The following is a 27,093-nucleotide window of genomic DNA, read 5'->3' as shown; positions in this document are numbered from 1 at the left end:
TTTTTTGTGTGTTTAGTAAGATGTACAGAATTTACCATATGCCAAGATTTGACAAATAGTAACTTATTAAAGCCTCATAACAACCCTCCGGAGCAGTTACTATCATTAACCTCATTTTACAGAGGAGGAAACTGAAACCTAGAAAAGTTAAAGAAGTTGACCAAGATCCCTCTTTTCAGATCCAGCACTTATCTCTGTCCTCCCTGCTTTCCCCCTGGGGCTCGCGGGACACGGGGGCCTCTTCAGTGCCCCTCCGTGTCTCCCAACTACTCTTTTAATTTCCATCTCGCATGCCACACTTTAATTTTCTAAATCTCTCTTCTACACCATTAATTCTCTTTCCAGCTCTGTCACAGGTAGTTTGACTCATCCTTTGCTTTAAAAAAAAAAAAATCATGACTTTCAGGGCACCTGGGTGGCTCAGGTGGTTAAGTGTCCAACTTCAGCCCAGGTCATGATCTCACGGTTCGTGAGTTCGAGCCCATCCAGCTCTGTGCTGACAGCTCAGAGCCTGGAGCCTGCTTCGGATTGTGTCTCCCTCTCTCTCTGAACCTCCCCTGCTCGCACTCTCTGTCTCTCTCTCTCAAAAATAAACGTTAAAAAATAATATTAAAAATAAATAAATAAAATGAGGGGCACCTGGGTGGCTCAGTTGGTTGAGCATCCGACTTCAGCTCAGGTCATGATCTCACTGTTTGTGAGTTTGAGCCCCACATCTGGCTCTCTGCTGACAGCCCAGAGCCTGGAGCCTGCTTCAGATTCTGTGTCTCCCTCTCTCTCTGAACCTCCCCTGCTCACGCTTTGTCTCTCTCTCACAAATAAATAAACATTAAAAAAAATTAAAATTGGGGCCCCTGGGTGGCCCAGTCGGTTAAGCCTCCGACTTCAGCTCAGGTCATGATCTCGCGGTTTGTGAGTTCGAGTCCCGCGTTGGGCTCTGTGCTGACAGCTCAGAGCCTGGAGCCTGCTTCAGATTCTGTGTCTCCCTCTCCCTCTGCCCCTCCCTTGCTCACGTTCTGACTCTCTCTGTCTTTAAATTATAAATAAACATTAAAAAAATGTTTTAATTAAAATAAATAATAAATGCATACAACGAAATTAAAAAATCATGACTTTATCAATCATTTCTAAAAGCTCTAGCTGATGCTTTTTCACATTTGCCTCATTTGTTTGATAGTATCTCACTCTTCTATGATCCCTATAAACTCTTTTCAAAGCATCCCTATAAACTCTTCTATGATCATTGCTTTTTTAATATTCTCCATCTGATTGTTGTATGATCAGAAGATCTTGCATATCTCATTGTGCCCTCTGATTGTCTTCAGACTTGTGATTATTTCCTGTTGTGTTGGCTAACTTTGGATTGTGAGCTCATCTTCAACAAGGTTTATCCACAGCTTTCCTGAACTAAGTACTTGAAGATATAATCCTCCAGGAAAGTTCTGTATCTGCCTTTGCCCAGCACCCCATGGGATACAGTAGCTTGAGATTACCTTTTAAAATTTGTGACGTAGGGGGTGCCTAGGTGGCTCAGTAGATTAAGCGTCCAACTCTCGGTTTCAGCTCAGGTCATGCTCTTGAAGTTTCATCAGTTTGAGCCCCACGTCAGGTTCTGTGCTCACGGTGCAGAGCCTACTTGGGGTTCTTTCTCTTCTCCCTCTCTTTCTGTCTCTCCCTGACTCATGCTGTCTCTGTCTCTCTCTAAACGAATAAATCAACTTAAAAAATTCTTTTAAAATTTTTCACTTAGGAGACTCCTAAACGATATAGATAGCACAAATAAATCAAACAGTATAGTGCAAGCCAATACTTACGAATTCTCTGAAGAATATTTTTCCCACCACAACTGAAGCACAAACTGAGGAGTTTTGTTGTCTCCTTGTGCCATTATTAGATACTAGATAGAATATTTTAACCTAAAGATTTACTCTTTCACCTCTGAGAGTTTTTCTTTTATTATTTCTTTGTTAATTCTATCTTCTCATTTTCTCGGTTCTCTCTTTCTATAACTACAAGTGTGTTATTTCTTAACCTGAGATCCCCTCATTTTCTCCATAATGCTTTTTTGCAAGGGCAATATGCTAGTTTTTCACTGGAGGATCCAGAAATGTCAGTATCTGGGGTCTGTTCTTTGTGACCAGAAAATAATTTTCTATGTTTTCTAGATTGGTGCTGCTGGAGGTGACACAAGGAGAGCCAAAGGTTACTTCAGTTCTGTGAGAAGGAAAGGACCTTGCCTCCTCTCCATTTCCTGCCCAGTTTTCAGCCCTGAGACACATCCACCTTCTGCTGTACCTGGGAACTTGTGGCCAGAGTGTCTCTGGCCCAACTTCCCTTGAGGAGTAGCTTCCAATCTCCTTTGGGGGGGGGGGGGGGACAGAAAAGGGGGAGTAAGGAGGATGAGCATACTTCCAGGCTGCCAGGAGTAAGGGAGGGTCCTGAGGATCTAACTCCTCTATGCATAGCTGTTCACATCTTCGTGAATTTTCAGCCCCACTTGCCTTGGTATCTGACTAGATTCGTTTGCAGGGGAGGCCGTAACAAAGTACCACATACACGGTGAGAAATGCATCGTCTCACTATTGTGGAGACTAGAGGTAAGAAATCAGGTGTCACAAAATAAACAGGGGTGCCCGGGTGGCTCACTTGGCTGAGCATCCGACTCTTGGTTTTGGCTCAAGTTGTCATCTCACGATTCATAATATCGAGCCCCATGTCACCCTCAGCACCCTGACAGTGTGATGCCTGCTTGGAATTCTCTCTGTCCCTCACTCTGCCCTTCCCCAACTCATGTTTGCTCGCTCTCTCTCTCTCTCTCTCAAAGAAGTAAATCAACAGAAATAAATAAATAAGTAAATGTTAAAAAATAAACAAAATAATATAATATAAAATATAAAGGAAATCAGGTATTGATTGGCAGGATCTGTTTCTTCTGAGGGCTGTGAGGGAGAGTCTGTTCTGGTCCTCTCTCCCAGCTTCTGGGGGCTGCAGTCCTCCCTTAGCTTGTAGATGTTGCTCTCCCTGGGTCTTCACATCATCTTTCCTGTGTGCATGTCTGTCCCTGTCCCCAAATATCCCCTTTTCATAAAGACACAGTCATACTGGATTAGGGCCCACCCTAATGACCTCTTTTTAAATTGATTGCGTCTGTAAGGACCTGTCTCCAAATCAGGTCACATTCAGAGGCACTGGGGGCTAGGGCTCCAACATACTTTCTTTTGGAGGGACAGGATTCAACCCCCACCCCCCTGAACCTAGTCCTGACCCTCTCTGGAATTCTGTAGAATGGATGGGCTCATTTCTCCTCCCCCCACACACAGATACACATGCAAAGACACACACACACACACACACACACACACACACACAGGGTACCCAGATGGATACATTTATACACACACACACACACCAGAAAGGTTGGAGTGTGGCTTTCCTTGGTCTATCCATTCCATTTCTCTTCCATGTGCTTTGCCACTTCTCCCATGACCTTTGCTTTTTTTAAGCCAATACCACTTATATCCTCTTTGAGCAATCTTAGTAGGATTCCAAAAATACGCAAAGATTAATCCTGGACATCCAGCCTCCACATTTAACTGGAAAACACTCACCGCTGCCCAGCAGCACCGCCCAGAACCTTGGCTGCAAATAAGTCAGGTGCACCGCCCACTCATGGTGACCTTTCGTGATTCTAAACCTCCCGCATCTGAGCATCGCCTGTCTCTTGCCAGAAATGCCCAGTGACCCCGATGACATAAGGGAGGGCATGCTTCCTAAAGCCCCCCCACCTGACTTCTGATCAGCTGCCCCCAGCTGGTTCCTGTCTGTGCTGGGCTCCTCTGTTCCCCCAGCATGTCCGTGCTCTGCTACTGGAAGTCACCTGTCACTTTAAAAGAAAAAAAAAAAAAAAAGCCGGAGTGACCTCCCTTAGGAACATGTTGCTAAGAGGGTGTTTTTGCTCCCAGAGCTTCAGCCTCCCAGGGAGCAGCCCTGGGTCCGCCCCAACGTTCAGCCTTTCCCTTTGGACTCTTTCAGAAGATTCGACAGCAAGACTCCGTCTCTCCCCACTTTCCTTTCATCCCAGGAAGCGGAATCTGCAAAGCGCTTTGTAAAGTTGCTTAAGGTAACCAGTTCTTCCCGGGGAGCAGGGCTGCAGCAAGGGCGTCCTGCCCTCGTGACCCCGGCTTGGAGCTCAACCCCTCAGTCCCCCCTTAGCCGATTTCATGAATTGCGAGTGTAGGGGTTGAGAACCCACTAAGATTTACGTTTTACTTTCTGGAATTGAAATCATAGAGCGTCAGTTGGGCTGCTTTGATTTGAGCGGCTGTCTGATGTCTAGCTCTCAGGGCCGCTGGGTGGAATCCCTCCCACAGGGTTGCTCGGCTTCCGTCCTGGGACTTTCCTGCCATTCTGTCGCATTCCTGTCTCCCAGAAACATTTGCTGCGGGTCGCGTCTCTGAGTGTCTCAGTTCACGTTGGTCCCAGGGGCAAAGTGCCACTCATTTCAGGCTTCGTTTTTCTTGGCATTAGGCAGAGGAAGAGTCATTACAGACAAAGGGATGAGGATCACTGCTCCAAGAGACCACAAGAAAATCTGCGGGCTGGTATTTACACTTACAGTTTGCCTCCGTTGCAAAGAGGCGCTATGGAAAGCTAATAAGGTCTCGTGGGAAGTGCACGCCTGTTATTGGATTTTCATATAACCTCTTCTGCAAATAAATTCGGCTCCAGAATGAAATCTGTCTCTTAGAGCTCGTGTAGAGTCATTCGCTCACACGTTTATCGAGCATGAACAAGGTGCCAAGCAATGGGCTGAAGTTCAGAGCAAGCAGAAATGCATTAGACCAGCTCAGAAGCACAGAGTCTGTGCAGAAGACAGCCCTATAAACGGAGGCTAGCAGTACAAGGAGCTAAGTACCGTAAGATATTTATAAAAGTGTCGAGCGTGCTTGAAACACAACAGATGACTCCCAGAAAGGGCCTGGGATCACTTAGTTCATCACGTGAACGCACTGGGCATATACCACAGAGCGCAGCGCAAGTGTGGCATTTATATGCACTCTGCCAGGGTGACATGTGTTACACCGAGCCGATTGAATGATTCCATAAAGCTATCTGTCACCAACCTCAGACAAAGGGAAGCTGTGGCTGGAATGCTTTGTAGACTCAGATAATGAATTTAGAAGCAGTGTGTGTGGCACCTGCCAGGGGTCCAGGCTCCAACCCTAATAGGGCAGGGCAGAAAAAGCTAAGCACCATACGCAGGGAGGAAATACCCATGGGCCTGAGGGCAGGGGAGAGCTTCAGAAGCACCACAAATGGAAAGAGAAAGGAAACTCCCCTGGGCCCAGCTGGGGGAAGGGAAAGAGGGGACCTTGGGTTTTGGAGCCAGGAGGTTGAAGGTGGAAACCACAAATGGTAATGGGGGACTTCAGTGTCACCTCAGGTCTTTCTTGTGATTCCCCTTCTGTCCCCTAAGCTCTTTTTCCATCCCCACTCCTTTTTCTACTTTCTTTCTCTAACATCACCTTTTGTTAAAAACCATACCGATATCGAGAGCCTGGTCCATGCTAGGCATTTTACCATGCAGTCTATCATTTAGCCCTTATACGATAATCTTGGAGGTAGGAATTTTGCAAGTTTACAGGTGAAGAAATGTATCTCAGAGAGGCGAAGGCATTTGCCCAAGATCACACAGCTGACAAGTAGAGCTGGAATTGGGACCCAGGTTCATTTAATTTTCCACAAAGGTCTCACTATTTCTATACACCCGTGTTTGCACTGTTTTGGAATAGGACACTCACATTGTGTTAATTTTTTTTAAGCAGCCCAAGGTCAGATGCAGTGCATCTCTTGTAACACACCTTCATCCTTTTGCCTACATCCTGTAGAACTTGTCACAGGGTCCTCTGGATAGGGCTCTGATGCACTCAGCACCCTCAGAGACAGTCCATTTGTTTGGACAAAGGTCTCAGCAGTACCTTCCCAGAAAACTGTCTTTGGTTTTCTGCACGAAGTTAAATAAATCATTGACCTAAAGTAGCCACAGCCCTTTCTCACTGGGGCAATACTCCACAGCTTTCAATTGTACATATTTCCAGAAGACTGAACTAGCATAGATTGGTTCCTGATAGGATCACAAAACAGGGATCAATGGCGAGACAGAGAGGTAGAGGGGCATGGGGAAGACTGTGGAATCACCAAGTCTTGGGGTCAAATTCTGAATGTGACATTTAATAACTATAACCTTGGACAAATCGTGTATCCTGCCGGAGGTTAACCTCAGAGGAAACCTTGGTCCCTCAGAGGTGAATTGAGGCACGAGGAACTGAACTAGAAGTGTTGTTGTAAGGTCTGGTGGTACCTTGCATCTAGACATAGCACAAAATAAGTCTGCGGTAAATCATGGCTCTTATTTGGATGTTGCCAATAGGAATATATTAACAAGTGCTCAATGCATTTGGTGATGACAAGCTACATATTAAAGTCGAACAGTATTGATTTATCTTCTCTTAGGATCCGTGCTCATGAAAAAATAAATTTTGATGTCATTTGATTTCCTTAGAAACTCATTCAAAGGTAATGATCAGGAAAGAATGAGGAGAAAAAAATCAACTCTGTTACATTTTTCATTCTTCTATTTACTTCATATATGACTTTTTTTTTTTACTTATTGAGGAAGAATCTTTCTTTCCTAAAATACATCAGTTCTTTTTTTTTTTTTTTTCCAACTCATAATTACCGGGGTTGTTTACTAGAGAGTTTTCGTGTCCTTGGGCATTTCAGTCTTATTCTTTGCCCCTCATTCCTTCTAGATCACCTCCTCGTCCTTTTATTTTCTGAACTGCTGACATCAGTTTCCTTCCTCCATTTCTGGTAGCCTGTGAGGAGGTCTGGAGAGGAGACAACAGATTTCCAGATGCTTTGTTTCCCTTTAATATGCTAATTCCCCATCAGGGTCACTGCAACCTTGAACACCTCAGATGAGCTGCTTAAATGACAAGGCCTAGCTGAGATTCAGATTCCAGGATATTAGGAAGGGCTTACAACTGGTCAGCCCTGGTGTTTCTCCCCACGCCCTCTCTCCTTTGATCTTCTCAGCAGCCCAGAGAGGACAATGAAGATTTAAAGGGCTCCAGAATGGGGACATGGAAGACACAGCCAATAAGTACTGATTTAGTCATTCATTTGAAACACATTTTTTGAATGTCTCCTAGGCTCTGGAGGTAAACAATGAGCAAATGTCCCTGCCCTCTTATAGCTTATATTCTAACAGGGATGGGCAGACAATAGCAAATAAGTATATATGTCGGCTGGTGACAAGTACTATGGAAAAAAGAAATCATCATGAGATAGTTAGAGAATTCCAGGAAGGTGAGGGAAGCAGATTACCATTGTATTATGAGTGTTCTGGGAAGACTTCTCTGAAGGGTCTCTGTAGGGCCTTCAAGGAATTAAAAGAAACAGAGAGCCTTGCAGTTATCTTGGGCAAGAGAGGTCCCGGCAGAGGGAACAGCAAGTGCAAAGGCCCTGAGACCAGAGGATTTAAGTGCAGATCATGGAGCGCCTTGTAAGCAATGGAAAGGGTTTCGGATTTTACTCTGTTGGGAAAAAGAAGTCATTGGATTTTGAGTGCAGAAATGACATGACTGCGCTTGAATTTTAAACAATTCACTCTCTTCAGTGTAAAGAACAACCTGTGGGTGAGCAAGGTGAGAAGCAGAGAAGTTAGGAGGGTCTTGCAAGAAGCCATGCGAGAGACAATGGTGCCTGACCGGGTGGCAACAGTGGAGGTGGATAGAGGAGGTTGGATTCTCCATATAATTTGAAGGCAAAGCCGGCAGGATTTCCATGGATTGCACGTCGTGTGTCATGTGAAAGTCAGAGCGGAGTCAGGAATGACACAATATGGCGTATGTCTGAGGTTTCTGACCTCAGACAAATGAGTTCTGTTTATTGCAACAAGGAAGGTTGCAGGACAAGCAGATCAGGGGGCGATGACAAGTAGCTTCATCTGGGGCATGTTAAGCCAAGTGAAGGTATCCATCAAGCACCTGGATATTTGAGTCTGGAGCTCTGGGGAGGTGTGCAGGCCCTGAGTGCAAGTGTGGGGGGTACCAGTAGGTGGATGGCATTTAAAACCAAGCGACAGGGTAAGACCACCAATGGGATGGGTAGGGGCAACGCAGACCCCACCGTGTGGTGATTAAGAAGATGGAGACAGACCAGCTTAGGAGTCTGAGAGGGGGTAGAGATGATAAACCAAGAAAGAACATATCCCAGAAGCCAAGTGAAGAAACCGTTTCAGGAAAAATCAGGTGATGGGTCACTTTCATTACTGACCCACTGAGAGTCAATAAGATGAGCACTGAGAAATGATCATTCGATGTGGTGACACAGAGTCACTGGGACCCTGACAGGAGCAGGTTCAGGGGCTGCTGGGCCCAGCAAACCTATCCAGGAAGAGAAGGTGTGAGGAACTTTCCTGTAGAAGGTTGAAAAATTGAACACTAGCTAGAAAGAGAAGTGGAGTCCAGAGACAGCCCTTTTAAAGAAGGGGCCAATCACAGCACTTTGTTCATGGAAGGAAATGAACCAATAGAGCAGGAAGAAGTGATTATCCAGGGGAAAGGGGAAATTGTCAGCTCAAGGTCGTGGAGGAGGAATGTGCTGGGGCCTAGTGCACAGGCTGAGGTCCCAGCCTAGATGGGAGCAGAGGCAGGCAGGGTACAAGTGGAGGCAGAAGATGTAACCTGACTCCGCGGGTGGGGTAAGGGCTGGGGATGGACCCCCCCCCACCGCCACCCCACCCCCATCATCTCTCTGTTCAGTGAAATGAGAACCAAGGCCAAGGGGAGAGAGTGAGGAGGGGGTGGGAAGGTGGAGGTTTGAGGGGAGAGGAGAGGCTATGAACTGGACTCCTCTGACTCCAAGGGCAGAATTTCCTCACTCCCACCTGCTGCCCAGTGGCACCAGGTTCATTGCTGGGCTCATTGCCAGGCCCACGGGCCAGAAGGGTCTGGCATCCTTCCTTTTCCTCTGGGGCTCATTTCCACCAATCTGGGTCTGCAAGCACATATTCCTTGGGAATGGACCGTATGCTCTAACACGGAGGTCAGCCTCATAGACATCGGTAGTAAGAAAGATGTTTCACTGATTTTCAAAGGCCTGACTTCTTTGTTTTGTTTTGTTTTGATTCCCTGTCCAGGAGCAGACACTGCAGCCAAAATGAATCCCAAGGAAGAAAAAGTGAAAATAATCACAGAGGTAAGCGGTTGCTTAGATGTCCCCCGAAGGTGTGGCTGTGTGTGCATTGCACTTACATCACACGTCTTTGTGAGGGAGGAAGTTAGGCCAGCAACAGGCCTTTATTGCACGCCTACTGAATGCAGAGGGCGCTATGTCAGGCACGCGGTGGAGACGGGGCCTGATGGCGTAAGAAACGCGTCCCTGCAGACATTCCAGGGGCTCACCTCTACACGAATGCTCTGAAGCTGCCCGGTCACCATTTCGTGACACACAGCTGTTCGGAGTGACCACCTGCTACTGAGTCAGCTCTGCGGCAGCACATTGATTTGTAGAAAACTTCAGGCTGAAGGAACCAGTTGTAGATCATAACCACCAGTAAAATCCTGTCTCGTGGAGTCCTGCCATTTCTAACTCATCGTGTACAAACCATCATTAAACACTATCTACAACAGAGAAGGGAGCCCGTCTCCTACTTGGAGACCGCAGACCTCAGAACGGAGGAGAAAGTCTCTCAACCGCAGCTTCTCTCCTGTCTGCAGGGCCCGCTGACTTGAGACCATAGAGGCCGAAATGGAGAAGACACACTGTTTTCTAAAGCCTGAAGGAACCACATTACCCAGCTACAACCACACAGGTTAGCTTTAAGCAAGATATCAAGTACCTTCAAACCACATAAATCTACATCCTCTTATTCACGCAACGAATATTTATTGTGTCGCTGGTCCCTGGGGATACCGCAGCAAAACAAAAACCCTGTGCCCTCAGGGAGTTTCCGTTCTATCTAATTTGAGGTCCTACTGGACAGTTTTCCACTGATAGAGACTCAAAACATTATTGGAAAGCAAAATAAACTAAAACAAAACAAAACAAAATAAAGCAATTATAAAGGCCTAGATTTCCTCACAAATCCATTGTAGCCAGTGAGAACTTAGACATGAACTAAGGACCACACTTGCACACCTCAATGTTAGCAACATTTTATAATCTAAGTTGGTGAACCCCTAAGCTAAGAATACTCCCTACCTGGGGACCCTGAGTCAGGAGGCCCAGTGAGGATGGGGCTTTCACCCAGAGGATGAATCAGAGATCTCAGGTCCCTTGGACAAAAGACAAGCCCAAGCTATGCCCATTGGCCGGTCAGGACGTGGGTTCCCTCCACCAACCAAAGTTCTCATCTTCTCTAACCTCCACGGCCAAGGGCAGGATGTGCAGTTGGAGGCTGACTCAGCAACCTGCTTGACATTTCTTTGAAATCTTAAATCTTATCATTAAAATCCATCCTTTGTGTTCCAAGTTTATTTCAGTATTAAAAAAATAAAATCCCAATTTCACTTTGAACACCTTTCTAATGAACTCGGTGTAACAGGGAGAGGTTCCAGGTTTACCTTGCAATTCTTCTATGCCCAGAAGTGGTGCCCCAGTTTGCAGAGGTCTAGGACCAGAGAAGTTTGCAGCTTGAACACTTGAGAGCATTCAGCTCTAACATCTTCTCACTAAAACTTTAGAAAGCGTCATGAGGAAAAAGAAAAAGAAAAAGTTTGCACTGTGAAAGAACTTCTGTTTTCAAGAAAACCCACGAACATTGTCTTTGAATTGTGACTTCGTGACGATTTAACATATATCCTTATTATTCTGTACCTGAGACTGAGGCTGGGGGCAGAGGAACCCGGCCCTTGAAACCCCTGGTTTGATTCCCATGTCATCCTGTGCTGGGGTCCTCTCTCTGGCCAGACCAGCTGTCCTGGCAGGGTCCCTTGTTTTTGGCCTTCATTAGATTGTGAGTTTTGAGGGCAGCAAGAATCTGTGTGTCCCCAGGGCCAGAAGCACGGCGGATGTTGTAGGGGTGAACGATGGAGGCTCCAAGATCATCTCATCTATGATGTTTCCATTTGGATACAACTTTTCAAGACCATGTCTGCTTTGAGAAGAGTAAAGGCTGGTAGCTGCTTAGACCATGTCAACTGTCCCTTCGCCCATACTCAACTTTAGGGGTGGGGGCAGGATGGTGAATACGTAAAATGCACCCCTCTTCCTCTCTTACCGCCATTCCCCAACTGACACACAGACTCAGTGACCGCTCTTCCATTTACATTTTTACAAAGGAGGTCGATGAAAATGATGAGGATGCAGGTGTGGGAAGCCAGAAGAAGACCTCAAAGATGGCAAGACAGAAAAGGAAGAAACCGGTATGTGGTGCTGGGGACCCTGTGTCTGCCTGTGCATCGGCCTGCCAATTGACAAGGTGTGGGCACCCTTAGGGGACCACACATCCTCCTCGGGGCACCCTGGAAAAGACAAGGGTGCAGGGGGAAGGTGCAGGGTGTGGGACCGGTGTGGGGCCTTAAGGGTGACCCTCACAGGGACGCTGTGGTCAGTACCCCGGGCATTTTCCCTCTGAGGTTCCTCCCATCTCCTGAGAGAAGCCCAGAAAAGAGGGACGAGGCTTTTTACTGTTGTCCTCAAAGGCCATGAACTGAGGCCGGCGATAGATGGCAGTGCAGGATTACTAATCATGGGGCGCTCCCCCTTTCTCCAATTCCAAGCCCGGGCTCAGCTTCAGTCTAAACCAGAGCGCCCGCCCCCCCCCCCGCCCCCCCTCCAGCTCTCCTCAGAAGTGACCCTCCTCGGCCGAGAACATCCCCCTGCAAGGCCAGCCTTCTCAAGGTAAATAACACCCCCCCCCACCGCCCAGGAGCCCCTGTCCTCTGAGGAGGGGAGGCAGGGAAGATCTCTTTGGAGGGGCAACTTGCTTGGAAGCATCGAGATGCCAGCAGGGGAGGGAAGGAAGGGAGCGCCATTTTGAGCCAGCACCCACGTGATGGGGCTGCCTGGAGAGGGTGGCTGGGACGTGAGGAGGTGTGGATGCGGGGAAGGCACTGAGGTAGCCGCAGTCGGGGAGTCGGGGGACAAGCCCCCTCTCTGTGCCCCACCGCACTCCGGTGGGGCCAGCTGGCCGAGGGGCGGCCTCTGCTTGCGCAGCTCGGATGGAGCAGCTGGGGGAGGAGGGGGGCGGCCAGCCACGTGGCCAGCCTCTCTGGCCACTCGGGGAGCTTTGACCCCTTCCTGCAGGCTCCCCCAGAGGCTCTGCAGCCAGGGCAGGCGACCCAGAGTACCGCCGGGACGGGTGCACGTCCTTAGCTACTGGGCCACAGGCACAGGAGAGAGAGGCAGGGACGGGGAGGGGGGAGCATGGTACCTGGCACTGCCCTCCTAGGCACCGGCTCCTGGATGTGACCCGTGCAGGAGCCCAGACTGCAGACCTTGGAGCAGGAGAGGTTTGGGGGGTGTTGGAAGAAATCCAGAGTACTGTCGCGTAACCCCAGCGGCACCTCAGAATGGAATTTGGGAGATTTTTTTTTTCCAGTCGGTGCCTGGGGTCCACCCCAGACCATTTATTTGAATCACAATGCCGTGCTTTGCACCGTGGCCGATACAAAGTAGCATCTCAGTGCACCCGCTGTCTTCAACTCCCTTGTTCTACAGATGAAGAAGGAAGGAAGCCAGGAAGTTAAATAACTTGCCCCGAGTCCCTCAGTTCATCTGAGTTCGGAGGCAAGCCTTTGTCTGGCCCCAAAGGTCATCGCTCATCCTTGGCCTCCACTGTCATCTCTGCTCACCGGCCTGTCCTCTGACAGCCTGGGGAAGGAGCCACAGGCTGTCCTTTGCCCTGAATTCCCCGGGGACACTTTGGCAGCTGTTTCCAAAAGATTTGGAGTTGGGATCACATAGTTTTGGCCGTGGCTTTCCTGCTCCCCCTTTCCACCCAATTTCTGCAAAGGTCTGCACATTATTCATAGAAATAGTGGAAGTATTTATTTTATTTGGGGATGCCTCAGTAATTTAACGAGAACCCTCTTAGACGAACTCAAGGTTGGCACCCCTTTTCTGACAGGTGACAGCACCACGGTTATCTAGATATGAATAGTACTAAGGCTTGTCCCCTCACTGAGTGACCCACCTCATCCCCAGATAAGATCTGTGTCAACCCAAGCCCTGGGGGTAACATCCTCTGCCCCTCTGCCCACAGCTGCCCGCCGCTGGCCCCGAGGAAATGGTGTCTGAAAATGCCCACCTAGGCAACCAGCCGGAGCCCCTGCAGGAAGATTCTGACACTCGCCCCGTGAGCATGACCACCCGTCGAGGCCCCCGGAGTAAGTGTCCCCCAGTTCAGTTCAGCCAGTGTTTATTGCCTATTGTAATCAGCACAGAGCAATATGGGATTTTTAATGGGTAATGTTTTTCATACAAGGCTACCACCCCTCCCCCACTGCACCCCAACTCTGTGGGTACTCTCCTAGGTTAGCATCTGTCTAGGAGACAGGACACATAGTTTCAGGACGTACTTCTCTAAGCATATATGTTTGGAAGTGTTACTTGAAATAAAAATGGCACAGGTGAGGGCACCTCAGTGGCTCAGTCGGTTAAGCGCCGACTCTTGATTTCGGCTCAGGTCATGATCTCACTTGTGGTTCATGAGATCGAGCCCCGTGTCGGGCTCTGTGCTGATAGCAGGGAAGCTGCTTGGGATTCTCTCTCTCCCTCTCTCTACCTGTCCCCTGCATTTTCTCTCTTTCTTTCTCTCTCTCTCAAAATCAATAAAGAAACATTTTTAAAAAATAGTACAGGTGATCAAATTTGTAGAAATTCAAGGTAGGGTGAAATGGTTAGGAAGCCATCCAAATCCAAAAAGTGCAAATCCAAAAAGTGTGGCTTGAATTCCCCCTTCCAAGAACCTCCACTATCATGGACAATCATTAGTTATCCGCTCATTGTAGGAAAAAGGATCACCCTTTACTTGTTGCTTTTCATGAAAAGTGGATTAGACAAGAGAAAAAGGTGTGTTACACTTTTCAGTTGTTAAGCAATCATTACACAATTGTCACCCCGTTTCCCTACAGCAGGGCTGGGGCATAAAGTAACTATTGGAAACCAGAAGGCTTTGGAAGCAAGCTCATCCCAAGTCCAACCTTAAGAAAAATGTGGTTCCCATCGAAGAGCGATGATATCATAGGACTGTTACAAATTAGTAAAACAGAACCAAACTTTACCCCATATAGTTACTTCTTTATCTGACTGCTCAAAAGTATTCTTTATGAAAGGTTACAACTTGTCTTAGCTCTGGCTGCCATAACAAAATACCATAGACCGGGCGGTTCAAACAAGAGACATCCATGTTCTCATAATTCTGGAAGCTGGAAGTTGAAGATCAAGGTGACAGAGCAGTGGGTTTCCAGTGAGACCTCTCTGCCTGCCTTATAGCTGGCTGCCATCTCCCTGTGTGCTCACTCGGGTGTCCCTGCTTGTAAGGACATCAATCCTATCATATCAGGGTCCCACTGTATGACTTCGTCTAACTTTTATTACCTCCTCAGAGGCCCTCTCCCCAAATAGTCACAGTGGGCGTTAGGGCTTCAACATATAAATTGTGTGGAGACACAATTCAGTCCATAGCACAACTATTGAATATTTAGTTATTTTTTTTAAGATTATGTTTTATTTGGGGAGAGAAAGAGAGAGAGAAAGAGAGCACACACGGTCAAGTGGGAGAGGGGCAGAGAGACAGGGAGAGAGAGAATCCCAAGCAGGCTTGGGGCTGTCATGGCAGAGCCTAACATGGGCTCAGTCCCCTGAACTGTGAGGTCATGACCTGACCAAAATCAAGAGTCAGAAGCATAACCGACTGAGCCACTCAAGTCCCCCTTAAATAGTTATTTTTAAATCAAGGGAAAAAGTGTCGGAGGGGTTGGCCAATAATAAGACTCTTACCAAAAAGTCAATTCTTTCCTTATTCCTAAAATGAGGAAAATATTATTTATGATCACCATGGGAGTGATGTGAGGATGAAATCAAAAAAGGGTGTAGAAGTATTTTAAATAGTATGTACTGTTATAAATATTCAAACAGTAGGCACTAGTGTATTACGTAGATAAACACACAGTGACGAAGGGGTTTTTTACAAGGCGAGAAAAGACTTTTGGAGTTTGCATTGGTCCAAAGTGAAATATAAACAAAACCGTGATTTCTGATTTGGAGAAGAGGAGAACAATAGAACAATAGAAAGCTAGGATCCGCCTGCCTCAACGAGGTCATGACTAGCGGGTAGCTGGATGTCCCTGGATAGAGCTACAACTATTGCTAATTTCGCAGCACTGGTGGGCCAAGGGGCAAAGAAAACACCCCTAGGACTGAGGTGGGGGCACCTGGTGGATAAGAAGCCTGTGGGGCCAGGCATCAGTCAGAAGTGAGAGGTCAAGACCAGCAGAAAGCTAGCCATGTGGTCAAGAGAGCCGAATGGATTTCATCCATGATGCCGATGCACAGTAGGGCGAAAGACAGATGGGGGACAGGGGAAGACGAAGAGCTCTGAGAAATACGGCAAGGGGTCTAGGCTGAGACAGAGCAATGGAGGAGCTCAGGCTGAAGGGTGTGTGGGAGCCTTGAGGTAGCACTGCTGAAAGAGGATTCCGGACAGACGGCTTGGAAACCCACAAACGTGGGCAGAAAACGGTGTGCCCTGAGCAAGGTGGAGGCAGCCGTGCCTGGGAAGTTGCACACCTTTGCCATTTGTTAGAAGTATGGCCCTAGGGGCTGCCTGGGAGGCTCAGTTGGTTAAGTGTCCAACTCCTGATTCTGGCTCAGGTCATGATCTCACAGTGCTAGGGTTCGTGGGTTCAAGCCCCGTGTCGGGCTCTGTGCTGACAGTGCAGAGCCTGCTTAGGATTCTTTCTCTCTCCTTCTCTCTCTGCCCTTCCTCTGCTCACACACTCTCTCTCCCTCTCTCCCTCAAAGTAAATACACATTTAAAAAAAAAAAAAACCTTCTGTATATCACTTTCCCACTCAGAAATCTGTGATAAGCATCGCATAAAATCCACACTCTTTCTTTGTTCTGGTTTCCAAGACCCTATGCACTCTGGCCCCTTCCAGTTGTTTCTCCTTTTCTCCCATCTCCCAACCTGGGTGACTGCTTACTGACCCCTGAAAGCCTCGTGACCACCTGAGCACTCCCAGGCTCTGGTGCCCACCCGGGGAAAGCTCCCCAACCATGTCTTCAATAAGCTTGTGGCAGAAAGGCAGGAGAGTTGTAACCATAAAGACCGTGGTCTTGGGGGCGCCCAGGTGGCTCAGTCGGTTAAGCGTCTGTCTCTTGGTTTCAGCGCAGGTCAGGATCTTATAGTTGATGAGTTCGAGCCCCACTGACAACGTGGAGCCTCCTTAGGATTCTGTCTCTCTCCCTCTCTCTCTGCTCCTCCTCTGCTTGTTCTCTTTCTCAAAATAACCAAATAAACTTTAAACAAACAAAAAGCCCATGGTCTTTGGGGTCAGACAAGTGTGGGTACCAGTCTCTCTACCTGTCCCTTTCCTACCCTCTTGGGCAATTTCCTCCATCTCCCTAAACTTCAGTTTCTTTATTTGCAAAACGGGAACAAGAAGAGAATGCCTTAATACCTTCCCAGAGTTTATATTCCAGTTGGGGGTGAAAGGGAAAAGGAGAAAATGAAATAGACATGATAGCTATACAGTATGGCCAGGGGTGGGGTGCTACAAAGATAAAGAATAAGCTGGATGGGACGCCTCAGGGATGAGAGGGAGGGTTGCTATTTTATCATCATGGGAAGGCCTCTCCAGCAAGACCATCTTTGAGCCTGGAGCAAATGGGAGACCCCTGAGAAAAGTGCTCTTAATGCAAGAGTGTGTTCGGTATGTTTTAGGACCAGCAAGGAGGCCAGAGTGGCTGACAGAGTGAGCAGGGAGGACAAATGGGAAATGAGAGGAGAAGGGAGGTGCCTCGGGGCCCCTACACTTTCAGTCTGAGTGAAATGAGGGCCAGGGGAGGGTGTGCTCAGACTTAAGGGTGCAGGCTGCTGTACTAAGGAATTGACTCTGGAAGGTGCAAGAACAGAACAGAGAACCAGGTGAAGAGCAAAGACAACATCCAAGTGGGCAGTGGGGGGGGGGGGGGACTGGGACCAAGTAGTGGAAGAGGTGGAAAGAAAGTGGGACTTGGGGCATCTGGAGGGTAGAGACAATGGGGTTTATGGCTGGACTGAACAGGAGTTTTGAAAGCAGGAAGGACGACGTCAGCTTTTTAACTTGAGCAAGTGGGAAAATGCAGTTGCCATTTACAGAGGAAGATGGCAGAAAGAACGGGTTTGGGGTAAAATGAGGAAAAGACAGAGTTTGCCGGATGTCCAAGTGGAGGTGGATGTAGGGGTCTGGAGGTCAGGGGAGGCTTGGGGGCAGGAGAGGCCTTTGCTGACCATCTGTCTAAAAGACCACTTTCCTGAGGCCCCGGGGGGCTCAAGACGGTTGAGTATCCGACTGTTGGTATCGGCTCAGGTCATGATCTCACAGTTCATGGGTTCGAGCCCCACGTCTGGCTCTGAGCTGGCATTGTGGAGCCTGCTTGGGATTCTCTCTCCCTCTCTCCCTCTCTCCCTGCCACTCTCCTGCTCGAGCTGTCTCTGTCTTTCTCTAAATAGATAGATGATAGATAGATAGATAGATAGATAGATAGATAGATAGACAGATAGATAAAACTTTTAAAAAAATTTTTTTAAAAAGAGCACTTTCTGGGGCACCTGGGTGGCTCAGTCAGTTAAGCATCCGACTTCAGCTCAGGTCATGATCTCACGGTTTATGGGTTCAAGCCCTGCATTGGGCTTTGTGCTGACAGCTCAAAGCCTGGAGCCTGCTTCAAATTCTGTGTCTCCCTCTCTCTCTATCCCTCCCCGCCTCAAAAAATAAATAAAACATTAAAAATTGAAAAAAAAATAGCACTTTCTCACCTCGTCACCTATTCTGTCCTTCCCAGGGTTCCGTTTTCCCCTAGAGCACGCACCCGCCCCCAGCATGTTCCAAGCAACTGTTTGTGAACTGCCCCTGAGAGCAGGACTTCGTCTTCTTCATTCCTGACTGAACCCAACCCCAGTGCCCAGAGCGATACTTGGGGCAGGGTTGGGGCCCGGTGACATTTATGGAACAACTGTGCCCAGCAGCGTAACAACGAGCACCTCAGACAGGGTCCTACCCTCTCAGGTGTTGTCGGCTTGCGGGAGAACTAGCTGATTAAGGACATGAGAGTAAAACTACAGAGGCCTGATGGTAAGAGAGCACCTTCCCCACCACCCCGTCGTCCTTGCTGGGCGAGGCTGGAGGCACAGGGACGGGGTGCTCTCGGCTCTACAGTGAGACCGGGTAGGCCGACTGCTCTTTGGAGACAGGAGTGTTTATCACCCAGGCACATTTCTTCCTCGACCCCTTTTATGATTTTTTTTGCAGAAAACGGGAAGTACAAATGTATTCCCTCTGCTCACAACTCTTTAGCCCATCTACTCGGGCTTTATGCGTCTGGTTATCAAAATAGCTTTTTGATATTCTCAAGGTAAATCAAGTATCACCAAGGCAAGCGCCACATCTTTAAGATCCTAAACATAATACCCTTGGGGGCCTGTATTTTTCATTAGGAAAATTCAAATGTGCACAGAATTAAATAACATTCAGTGAAGTAGGGGGCCTGGCTGGTTCAGAGGAGCATGTGACTCCAGATCTCAGGGTTGAGTTTGAGCCCCACGTTGGATGTACAGCTTACTTAAAAATAATAATAATAATAATCCAGTGAACCTCATATGCCCAGCACCATATTCAAGAATTAACAAGATTTTGCCACATTTAAGGATCCTTTTTCTTTTGTTTTGTTTTTTTTGCCTTTGAGATATCTATATGTGTGTGTGTGTGTGTGTTTAATTGTGGCAAAAATACACATAACACAAAATTTGCCATCTTAATCATTTTTTTAATGTTTATTCATTTTTTTTTGAGAGAAAGAGCGGGAGCAGGGGAGGGGCAGAAAGAGAGGGAGACACAGAATCTGAAGCAGGCTCCAGGCTCTGAGCTGTCAGCACAGAGCCAGACGTGGGGCTCGAACCCACGAACCGTGAGATCACGACCTGAGACGAAGTCTGACGTTCAGCGGACTGAACCACCCAGGCACCCCACCATCTTAATCATTTTTAAATGCACACTTCAGGGGCGCCTGGGTGGCGCAGTCGGTTAAGCGTCCAACTTCAGCCAGGTCACGATCTCGCGGTCCGTGAGTTCGAGCCCCGTGTCAGGCTCTGGGCTGATGGCTCAGAGCCTGGAGCCTGTTTCTGATTCTGTGTCTCCCTCTCTCTCTGCCCCTCCCCCGTTCATGATCTGTCTCTCTCTGTCCCAAAAATAAACGTTGAAAAAATAAATAAATAAATAAATAAAATAAATGCACACTTCAGTAGAGCTAACTGTATTCACATAGCTGTGCAACAGATCCCTGGAACTATTTCATCTTGCAAAACTGAACCTCTGCGCCTAATTTTTTAAAGTTTATTTTTTTATTTCGAGTAGGGGTGCAGAGGGAGGACAGAGAGAATCCCAAGCAGGCTCTGCGCTTCGGGGCTTGAACTCATGAACCATGAAATGATTGACTGAGCTGAAGTCAAGAGTTGGATGCTTAACCAACTGAGGCACACAGGGCCCCCAAAGCTCTTTACCTATTAAACAGTAACTCCCCACTTCCCCTGCCTTCGTCCCTTGGCACCCTCCATTCTTCTTTCTATTACAATGAATTTGACGATTTTAGGTACCTCAGATCAGTAAAATCATACAGTATTTGTGTTTGTGACTGGCTTATTTCACTTAGCGTTTATGTCTTTAAGGTCCATCCTTATTATAGCATGTGACAGGAATTTGTTCCTTTTTAAGGCTGAATAATATTTCAGTGCATGTATATGTTGCATTTTGCTGATACATTCATCCTTCATGGACATTTGGATTGCTTCTACCTCTTCTTGGCTGTTGTGAATAATGTTGTTGTCAACACGAATGTGCAAATATATCTTCAAGATTCTGCTTTCAATTCTTTTGAAAGAAGCACGAAGCACGGAGTGAAAATGCCACTTCAGATGGTAGGTCTATGCTTCGTTTTTGAGGAACCGGCATACGTTTCGCGTAGCGGGTGCATCATTTTATATTCCCACCCACACTGCACCAAGTTTCCAGTTTCTCCACATCCTTGTCAACATTCGTTATCTGCCGCTTGCATTGTTTCTACACGGGCCATCTTCATGGATGGGAGCTGACACCTCACTGTGGTTGTGATTTGCATTATTCTGATGATTAGTGATGTTGAGCATCTTTTCATGTGCTTGTTGACCTTGTGTATATCATGCTTGGAGAAATGTCTATCCTTTTCCACTTTCAAATCAAGTTCTTTGTTTTGGGTGCTGTTGAGTTATGGGCGTTCTTCACGTATTCTGTATTATAAACCCTTTATTGGATACATGGTTTGCCAATATTTTCTCCCATTGATTGTGTCCTTTGACACACAAGAGTTTTTCAGCGTGAGGTAGTCCTATTTCTCTGCTTTTGCCTTTATTGGTTGTGCTTTTAGTGACATATCTAACAAATCAACGCCAAATTCAATGTCATGAATTATTTCTTCTATGTTTTCTTCTAGGAGTTTTATAATTTTGGGTCTTACATGTAGGTCTTTAATCCATTGGATTGCATTTTTATATGATGTAAGGTAAGGGTCCAAGTTCATTCTTTTGCGTGTGAATTGCCAGTTTCCCAACACCATTTGTTGAAGAGACTGTTCTTTCCCTATTAAGTGACTTCACACCCCTGTTGAAGACCATATGCGCAAAGGTTTATTTCTGGGTTCTCTATCTATTCCATTGGTCTGTATGTCTTGTTTATGCAACACCATGCTGTTTTGATCATTGTAGCTTTGCGATATGTTTTGAAATCAGGAAGTGTGAGAATGCCAACGCTTTTTCAAAATCATTTTGGGTATTTCAGGGTCCTTTAATATTCCATATGCGTTAAGGATGAATTTCTCTCTTTCTGTGAAAAATGCCAGTCAGATTTTGATAGGGATTGCATTAAATCTCTAGATCACCTTGGGTGGTACTGACATTTTAACAGTGTTAAGTTTTCCAATACATGAACGTGAGATGTCTTTCCATTTATTTGTGTCTTTAATTTCTTTCAGCAATGTTTGGCAGCTCTCGGTGCACAAGTCTTTTGCCTCCTTGGTGAAGCTTCTTCCTAAATATTTTATTCTTTGTCATGGTATTCTAAATGGAATTGTTCTCTTAATTTCCTTTTTAAATTTTTTTGTTGTTAGTGGATGGAAACACAGTTGAGTTTTTCATGTCGATGTTATATCCTGCAACTTGGCTGAACAGTTCTTTTGTGTATAATCTGTAGAGTTTTCTGAGTGTAAGACCACGTCATCTGCAAGCGCAGATAGTTTTCTATTTTCCTTTCCAATTTAGGATGGCTTTGTAGCTTTTTTTCTTGCACTATTAATGTGTCTGGGCTGCTGTAACAGATGCCACAGACTGGGTGGCTCATAAAGAACAGAAATTTATTTCCCACAGTTCTGGAGGCTGAGAAGTTCAAGATCAATGACCTGGCAGATTTAGTACATGGTAAGGAGGGCCCACTTCCTGATTCACAGATGGCTGTCCTCCTGCCCTGAGGAATGGTAGAAGGCACAAGGGAGCTCTCTGGGATCTCTTTTGTAAGGGCACTAATCCCATTCATGAGAGTGGAACCCTCATGACCTAATTACCTCCCAAAGGCCCCAATTCCAAATGCCATCGCACTGGGGGTTAAGTTATAATATCAGAATTTGGGGAGGACACAAACATTCAGTCTGTGGCACTTGCCTCACTGCTCTGGCTGGGGCTTCCAGTACTACATTGAATCAGAGCGGTGAAAGGAGGCATCCTTGTCTCGCTCCCAATCTTAGAGGAAAAGTTTTCAGTTGTTCACCACTGAACACGATGTTAGTTGTGGGCTCTCATATATGCCCTTTACTATGTTGAGGTAGTTCCCTTCTATCTCTATTCTGTTGAATGTTTTTATCATAAAATGATGTTGAATTTTGTCAAATGCTTTTTCTGCATCAGTTGAGAGGATCATGTGTTTTTTGTCCGTGGTTCTGTTACCAAGGTGTATCCCATTGATTGATTTTTATATGTCGAAACATCCTGGCAACACCCCCAAACTGGGCTGGGCTAATACTCTGTGTAAATGGATCATCAAAGCTATCTCTCATGACCCATTTATAAATACTGTTTACATTTCCCTAGGTGAAACCTCAGATTCAGTGGGTTCCCTAGCCCCAACAGGGCAGTTTATGTTAGCGCTATGGGACTTTTTAAGCTCACATGATTCCATTTTACTTTATTCCCTTAGCACTTAGTGGTTTACCTGAGGCATCCCCACACCAAGATAGATAGGTAGGTGATAGGAGGGTAGGTAGGCAAGTAGGTAGGTAGATAGACAGATAGATAGGCAGGCAGACAGATGATAAATTTGACAGTCTTGAACTCTTGAGAGCTTAAGCTCATGTTCTGAGCCACTTAGCAAGCTTTCTGATAAGATTTCTACCAAGATTCCTCATTCTTCTTCCTTGCCCACATCCCATTATGTCGCCAAGATATTAAAAGAGATAAATGTTTCCATTCAGCACACCTTCCTTGAAACCTACAGGAGCTGAAATCAGACTCCCTACTACTCGTTACGACTTTCAACCACAGGACCTTGAGCGATAACCTCATCTTCCCAAACCAAAGGAACCTCATTTATAAAATGGGGATAATCAAAGTCTTGACATTATGCAGCAGTTACGACAGTGAAATCAAATGATATACAGAACGCGCCTACGGAGGGTCTGGTGCACACGTAGTTGTCTCCTCCAGCTGAAAGAAGCACTCGTTGCCAAATAACTAACAAAAATAATTACCTTTCTTGAGTGCGAGGACAGGGCAGGCACAGCGACATTATTTCTCAGACATTGTTTTATCGGCGAGGAAACTGAGTTCGGAGAGAAGCACCAGCTAGAGGGTAAGAGGAGCCAGGACTTCAAGTCCAGTCCATAGACTTGTGTGCTCTTCACGGCCACACTACAGCATCACTTGACACCCCAAATCCCAAGCCTGACTGGTCTTTAAGGCTAAGGGTTTCCAGCTGCCCACGGAAGGTGCGGTAGCAATCCTGCAATCAGCACTGTCAGCCGTGGCCCCCAGGCCCCCAGGGGACTCTTCATACGGGGCATAGAGCCAGCATAGAGCCTTCACAAGACTGCCACTCTGGCTGTGCCTCTTTCCCCCCACCAAAGAGTGTCATTCGGGTGAATCACCTACATTACTCTCCCTACCTAAACTAACCCCTTCTCTATTCGGGGTTTTTGTTTATTTGTTTCTCTTACCCTGGCTGCTTACCTTTCAAAACTCAATATACACACCACCTCCTTTAGAAAGTTTCCCCCACGCCCCAGTGCGGGCTGAGTAGAGCTTCTCTGTACTTCATGGCTCCTGCACCCATGTGAGTGTCTGAGGTCATCTTTCTTTTGTTTGTTTGTTTTTTAACATTTATTTATCTATTTTGAGGGAGAGGGAGAGAGCACTGGGAAGGGGCTGAGAGAGAGAATCCCAAGCAGGCTCTGCCCTGTCGGCACAGAGCCCGACGTGGAGCTCGATCTCACAACCCACGGAATCATGACCTGAACTGAAATCAGGAGTCAGATGCTTACCCGACCGAGCCATCCGGGCGCCCCTGAGGTCATCTTTTTATTACCTCCCCTCTCCACTGGACTAGAAATTCTTGAAGGTAGGGGCTGACTTTCAGCTCTGCTTAGCACAAGGCCCGTATCCAGATGGCACTCAACAATGCTTACTGAGTGAACAGATGTCTCGACCTGGCCTCTCTGCTTTTTGCTCAAGGCCATGCTCGGGGCTCACACGTGCTGACTTACCACCCCTACCCGCCCACCACATCCTCCGTAACCAGATCTGCTCTCCTGGATCCAGATCTTTGACTCCTTCCCACACCTCTCTTGGGTCTGGCCTCCCCCTTGGTGGTAGCAGCCCAGCTCCTCACCTTGAACTGCAACCCTGTCTACACTATAGCACTCCTACAGGCCTCCAGGTGTTGCGAAAGTCAGACTGTATTCGGATACTCAGACACCAGCCCACGGATTATATGGCCTCTCCAGGGCACCAAGCACATGCTCAGAGGCGCCCCTGATTAACAGCAGTATAAATCATGCAGTGAAAGCTTTGGCTCCTAATCTGCTATTCAAACATACATATAGTCATGACATTCCAAAGAAAGAAAGCATTTCACTGAGCAGACGCTAGTTCCAAATCAAATAAACATCTAGAAAAAAAGGACACACATTTCCCCCAAGATTCCAACTCATACCATCTCTTAAGGGACTAACTATCAAATGTTAAGTAGTGTCTTACGAACATAAATTTCTTCATTACTGACATCTGTTTTCCATTCATTCGTGTTAGTTTCTCTGATTAAAGCATCATTTCGGAGCCAACTTCTCAGTACTGGTTGAAAAGAAAGTAGGGAATCTGGCGAAATCTGATGCAAACTTAAGGAAATAGATCATTCATTTTAGGCATACTTTTTAAAAGCCACCCAGCCCTGGAGAGACTGACCCAGGAAAGAAATGTTACAAAGTACAGTATGGGGCACAGAGGAGACCCGCCCAAAAGATCTGGGTCTTGGCAGCTACCTTGGAGTCTAGCAGCTGGAGAAGCAAAAGAACATTCTAGTCAGAGCAGGCATGCTGGGGAATGTTCCGGCCAAAAAGTTCACCAACGCTGGCGTTTGCTACCTCACCCGGTACGGAGGGGACTAAATTAACATATTAAAACAAGAATGAATAAATAATACATTGTTTCCATAATTTTTTCCTGGATATTATGATGTTTGAGATCTTTAAAAAAAAACTTTCTGGGTTGAGGAGACTGTAGCCAATTCTTAGAGGTGGCAAAGGGCTCAGAGTGGAGTGTGCCTTTGATATGTTCACTAACCAACCCAGAGCTCACCATTTTCTGGTGGGTACAACCCCAGGAAGCAATATTCCTCTGCCTGCATCATCCCAGGGCCAGGCACCGGGCCACTAACTAGAGATAGTAGCTGAGAGCCCCCCAGAATAATTCAATCTAGCCAGCTCTAAACTGCTAACGCCACCTTGCCTTTTTCCCTCAGAAATTCCAGTAAAGACCGTAGCCTAAGGTCTCACATTGCTCCTGTCTTCGCCTCCTGACCACCCTGCTGTCATTCCATGTGGCCCTGCATGGCGTGCCATGCCTCCTGATTCTAGAACTCGGGGGGTGTGATGAACTTTGTTTCCTGAGCCTCTCCTCGGTCTCCCGTGGCCACACCTCACTGACCATCTCAAGGAAGAGTACGACAGATACAAAAAAAAAAAAAAAAACACACAGAATCATCATCGTTATTAGCTATCAGGAAAGGCGTTTTCCAAAAGACTCCTTGAGAGCGACACTGCTCCAAAGTCATCTACCCCTATTTTTGTCTCCAGTCCTGAACCTACTCCAATCTGACTCACATCCCCACTCGCCACCGGCATTGCTCTTGTTGAGGTGGCCAGTGAATTGCCCATTTGCCCAATTCACTGGTCAGTTCCCAGTCTTCATCTTCCTGACCTTCAGCGGCATTCGGTGGCGTTCGCTGCTGCCTCCTCCTTGTGCTCTTTGCTGCCAGCAACCTGCTCTTCTGATTTTACTTCTCCCTCACCGGCTCTACCTCTCGTCTCCTTGCTGGTTCTTCCACCCCCAACCTCTAAATGTTGGAGCACCCAGGCTCAGTGCCTGGCCCTTTTTCCTGCATCAACACTCATCCTCTTGTTCATCTCAAGACTTGAGGGGCGCCTGGGTGGCTCAGTCGGTTGAGCGGCCGACTTCGGCTCAGGTCATGATCTCGCGGTCCGTGGGTTCGAGCCCCGCGTCGGGCTCTGTGCTGACAGCTCGGAGCTTGGAGCCTGTTTCGGATTCTGTGTCTCCCTCTCTCTGACCCTCCCCCGTTCATGCTCTGTCTCTCTCTGTCTCAAAAAAATAAATAAACATTAAAAAAAAATTAAAAAAAAAAAGACTTGAAATTCTAACATATACATATCACGTGTGTAACTGACCACTCCCAAATGTATATCCCCAGCCTAGCGCTCTTTCAGACTACATGGGCAGACTTCTACCCAATGTCCACGTGCACCTGTCCAATGAGACAACTCACATTTTTAATAGCTTTATTGAAGTTTAGTGTGCATATCGTCACATTCACCCGTTGTCAGGATACCATTCAATGATTTTCAGGAAATGTATAGATTTGGACAACCATCACCACAGTCCAGTTTTAGAATGTGTCATCACCCCGGGAAGTTCCTTTGTGCCTATTTACAGTTAATCCTAACTCCCACCCCAGCCCTAGGCAAACATTGGTTTGTTTTATCTGCCTATAAATATGGCTTTTCCAGACATTTCCTGTAAACAGAATCATATAGTTTGCAGTGTTTTGTGTCTGGCGTCTCTCACTTAGCACAATGTTTTTTGAGATTCATAAATGTTGTAGCATCTATCCATGTTTCATCCCTTTTTCATGCTGAGTTCTATTCCATCACACAGATACACCACATTTTACTTATTCAACCACCTGTTGGTGGACATTTGGATTATTTCCAGTTTGGGGCTCTTACGAATAATGCTGCTAAGAACATTTGCAACGTGTCTTTGCATGGATGTACGTTTTCATTCCTTTTGATAAGTAGTAGAATTTCTGGGTCATATGATACATTTATATTTAACTTTTAAGAAACTACCAATCGGTTTTACAAAACGGTTTTGTCAATTTACTCTCCCACCGACAGTTTATGAGAGTTGCCAACACATGGTATCATCAGTCTTTAATTATAGTCTTTATAAGGTGTATAAAGGCATTGCAGTGTGCTTTTAACTTGTATTTCCCCAGTGATTAATGATAGTAT

The 27,093-nt window shown here is 46.7% G+C and overlaps 1 protein-coding gene across 1 annotated transcript in view; it reads left to right on the top strand.

Annotated features, from left to right (window-relative positions):
• Positions 1-3,956: 3,956 nt before the first annotated feature.
• CC2D2A (coiled-coil and C2 domain containing 2A) overlaps positions 3,957-27,093 on the top strand; it is a 139,214-nt gene continuing 116,077 nt past the window's right edge. The window contains exons 1-4 of the mRNA XM_032593081.1: positions 3,957-4,120; positions 9,206-9,264; positions 11,349-11,432; positions 13,274-13,397. Of these exons, the coding sequence (XP_032448972.1) occupies positions 9,226-9,264; positions 11,349-11,432; positions 13,274-13,397 (247 nt within the window). The 5' untranslated portion in view covers positions 3,957-4,120; positions 9,206-9,225. The remainder of the gene's footprint in view (positions 4,121-9,205; positions 9,265-11,348; positions 11,433-13,273; positions 13,398-27,093) is intronic.

This window comes from Lynx canadensis, chromosome B1, assembly GCF_007474595.2.
Source record: "Lynx canadensis isolate LIC74 chromosome B1, mLynCan4.pri.v2, whole genome shotgun sequence".
NCBI lineage: Eukaryota > Metazoa > Chordata > Mammalia > Carnivora > Felidae > Lynx > Lynx canadensis.
Note: the sequence above shows the minus strand (reverse complement) of the source record. Positions and strands in the feature narration are given on the sequence as shown.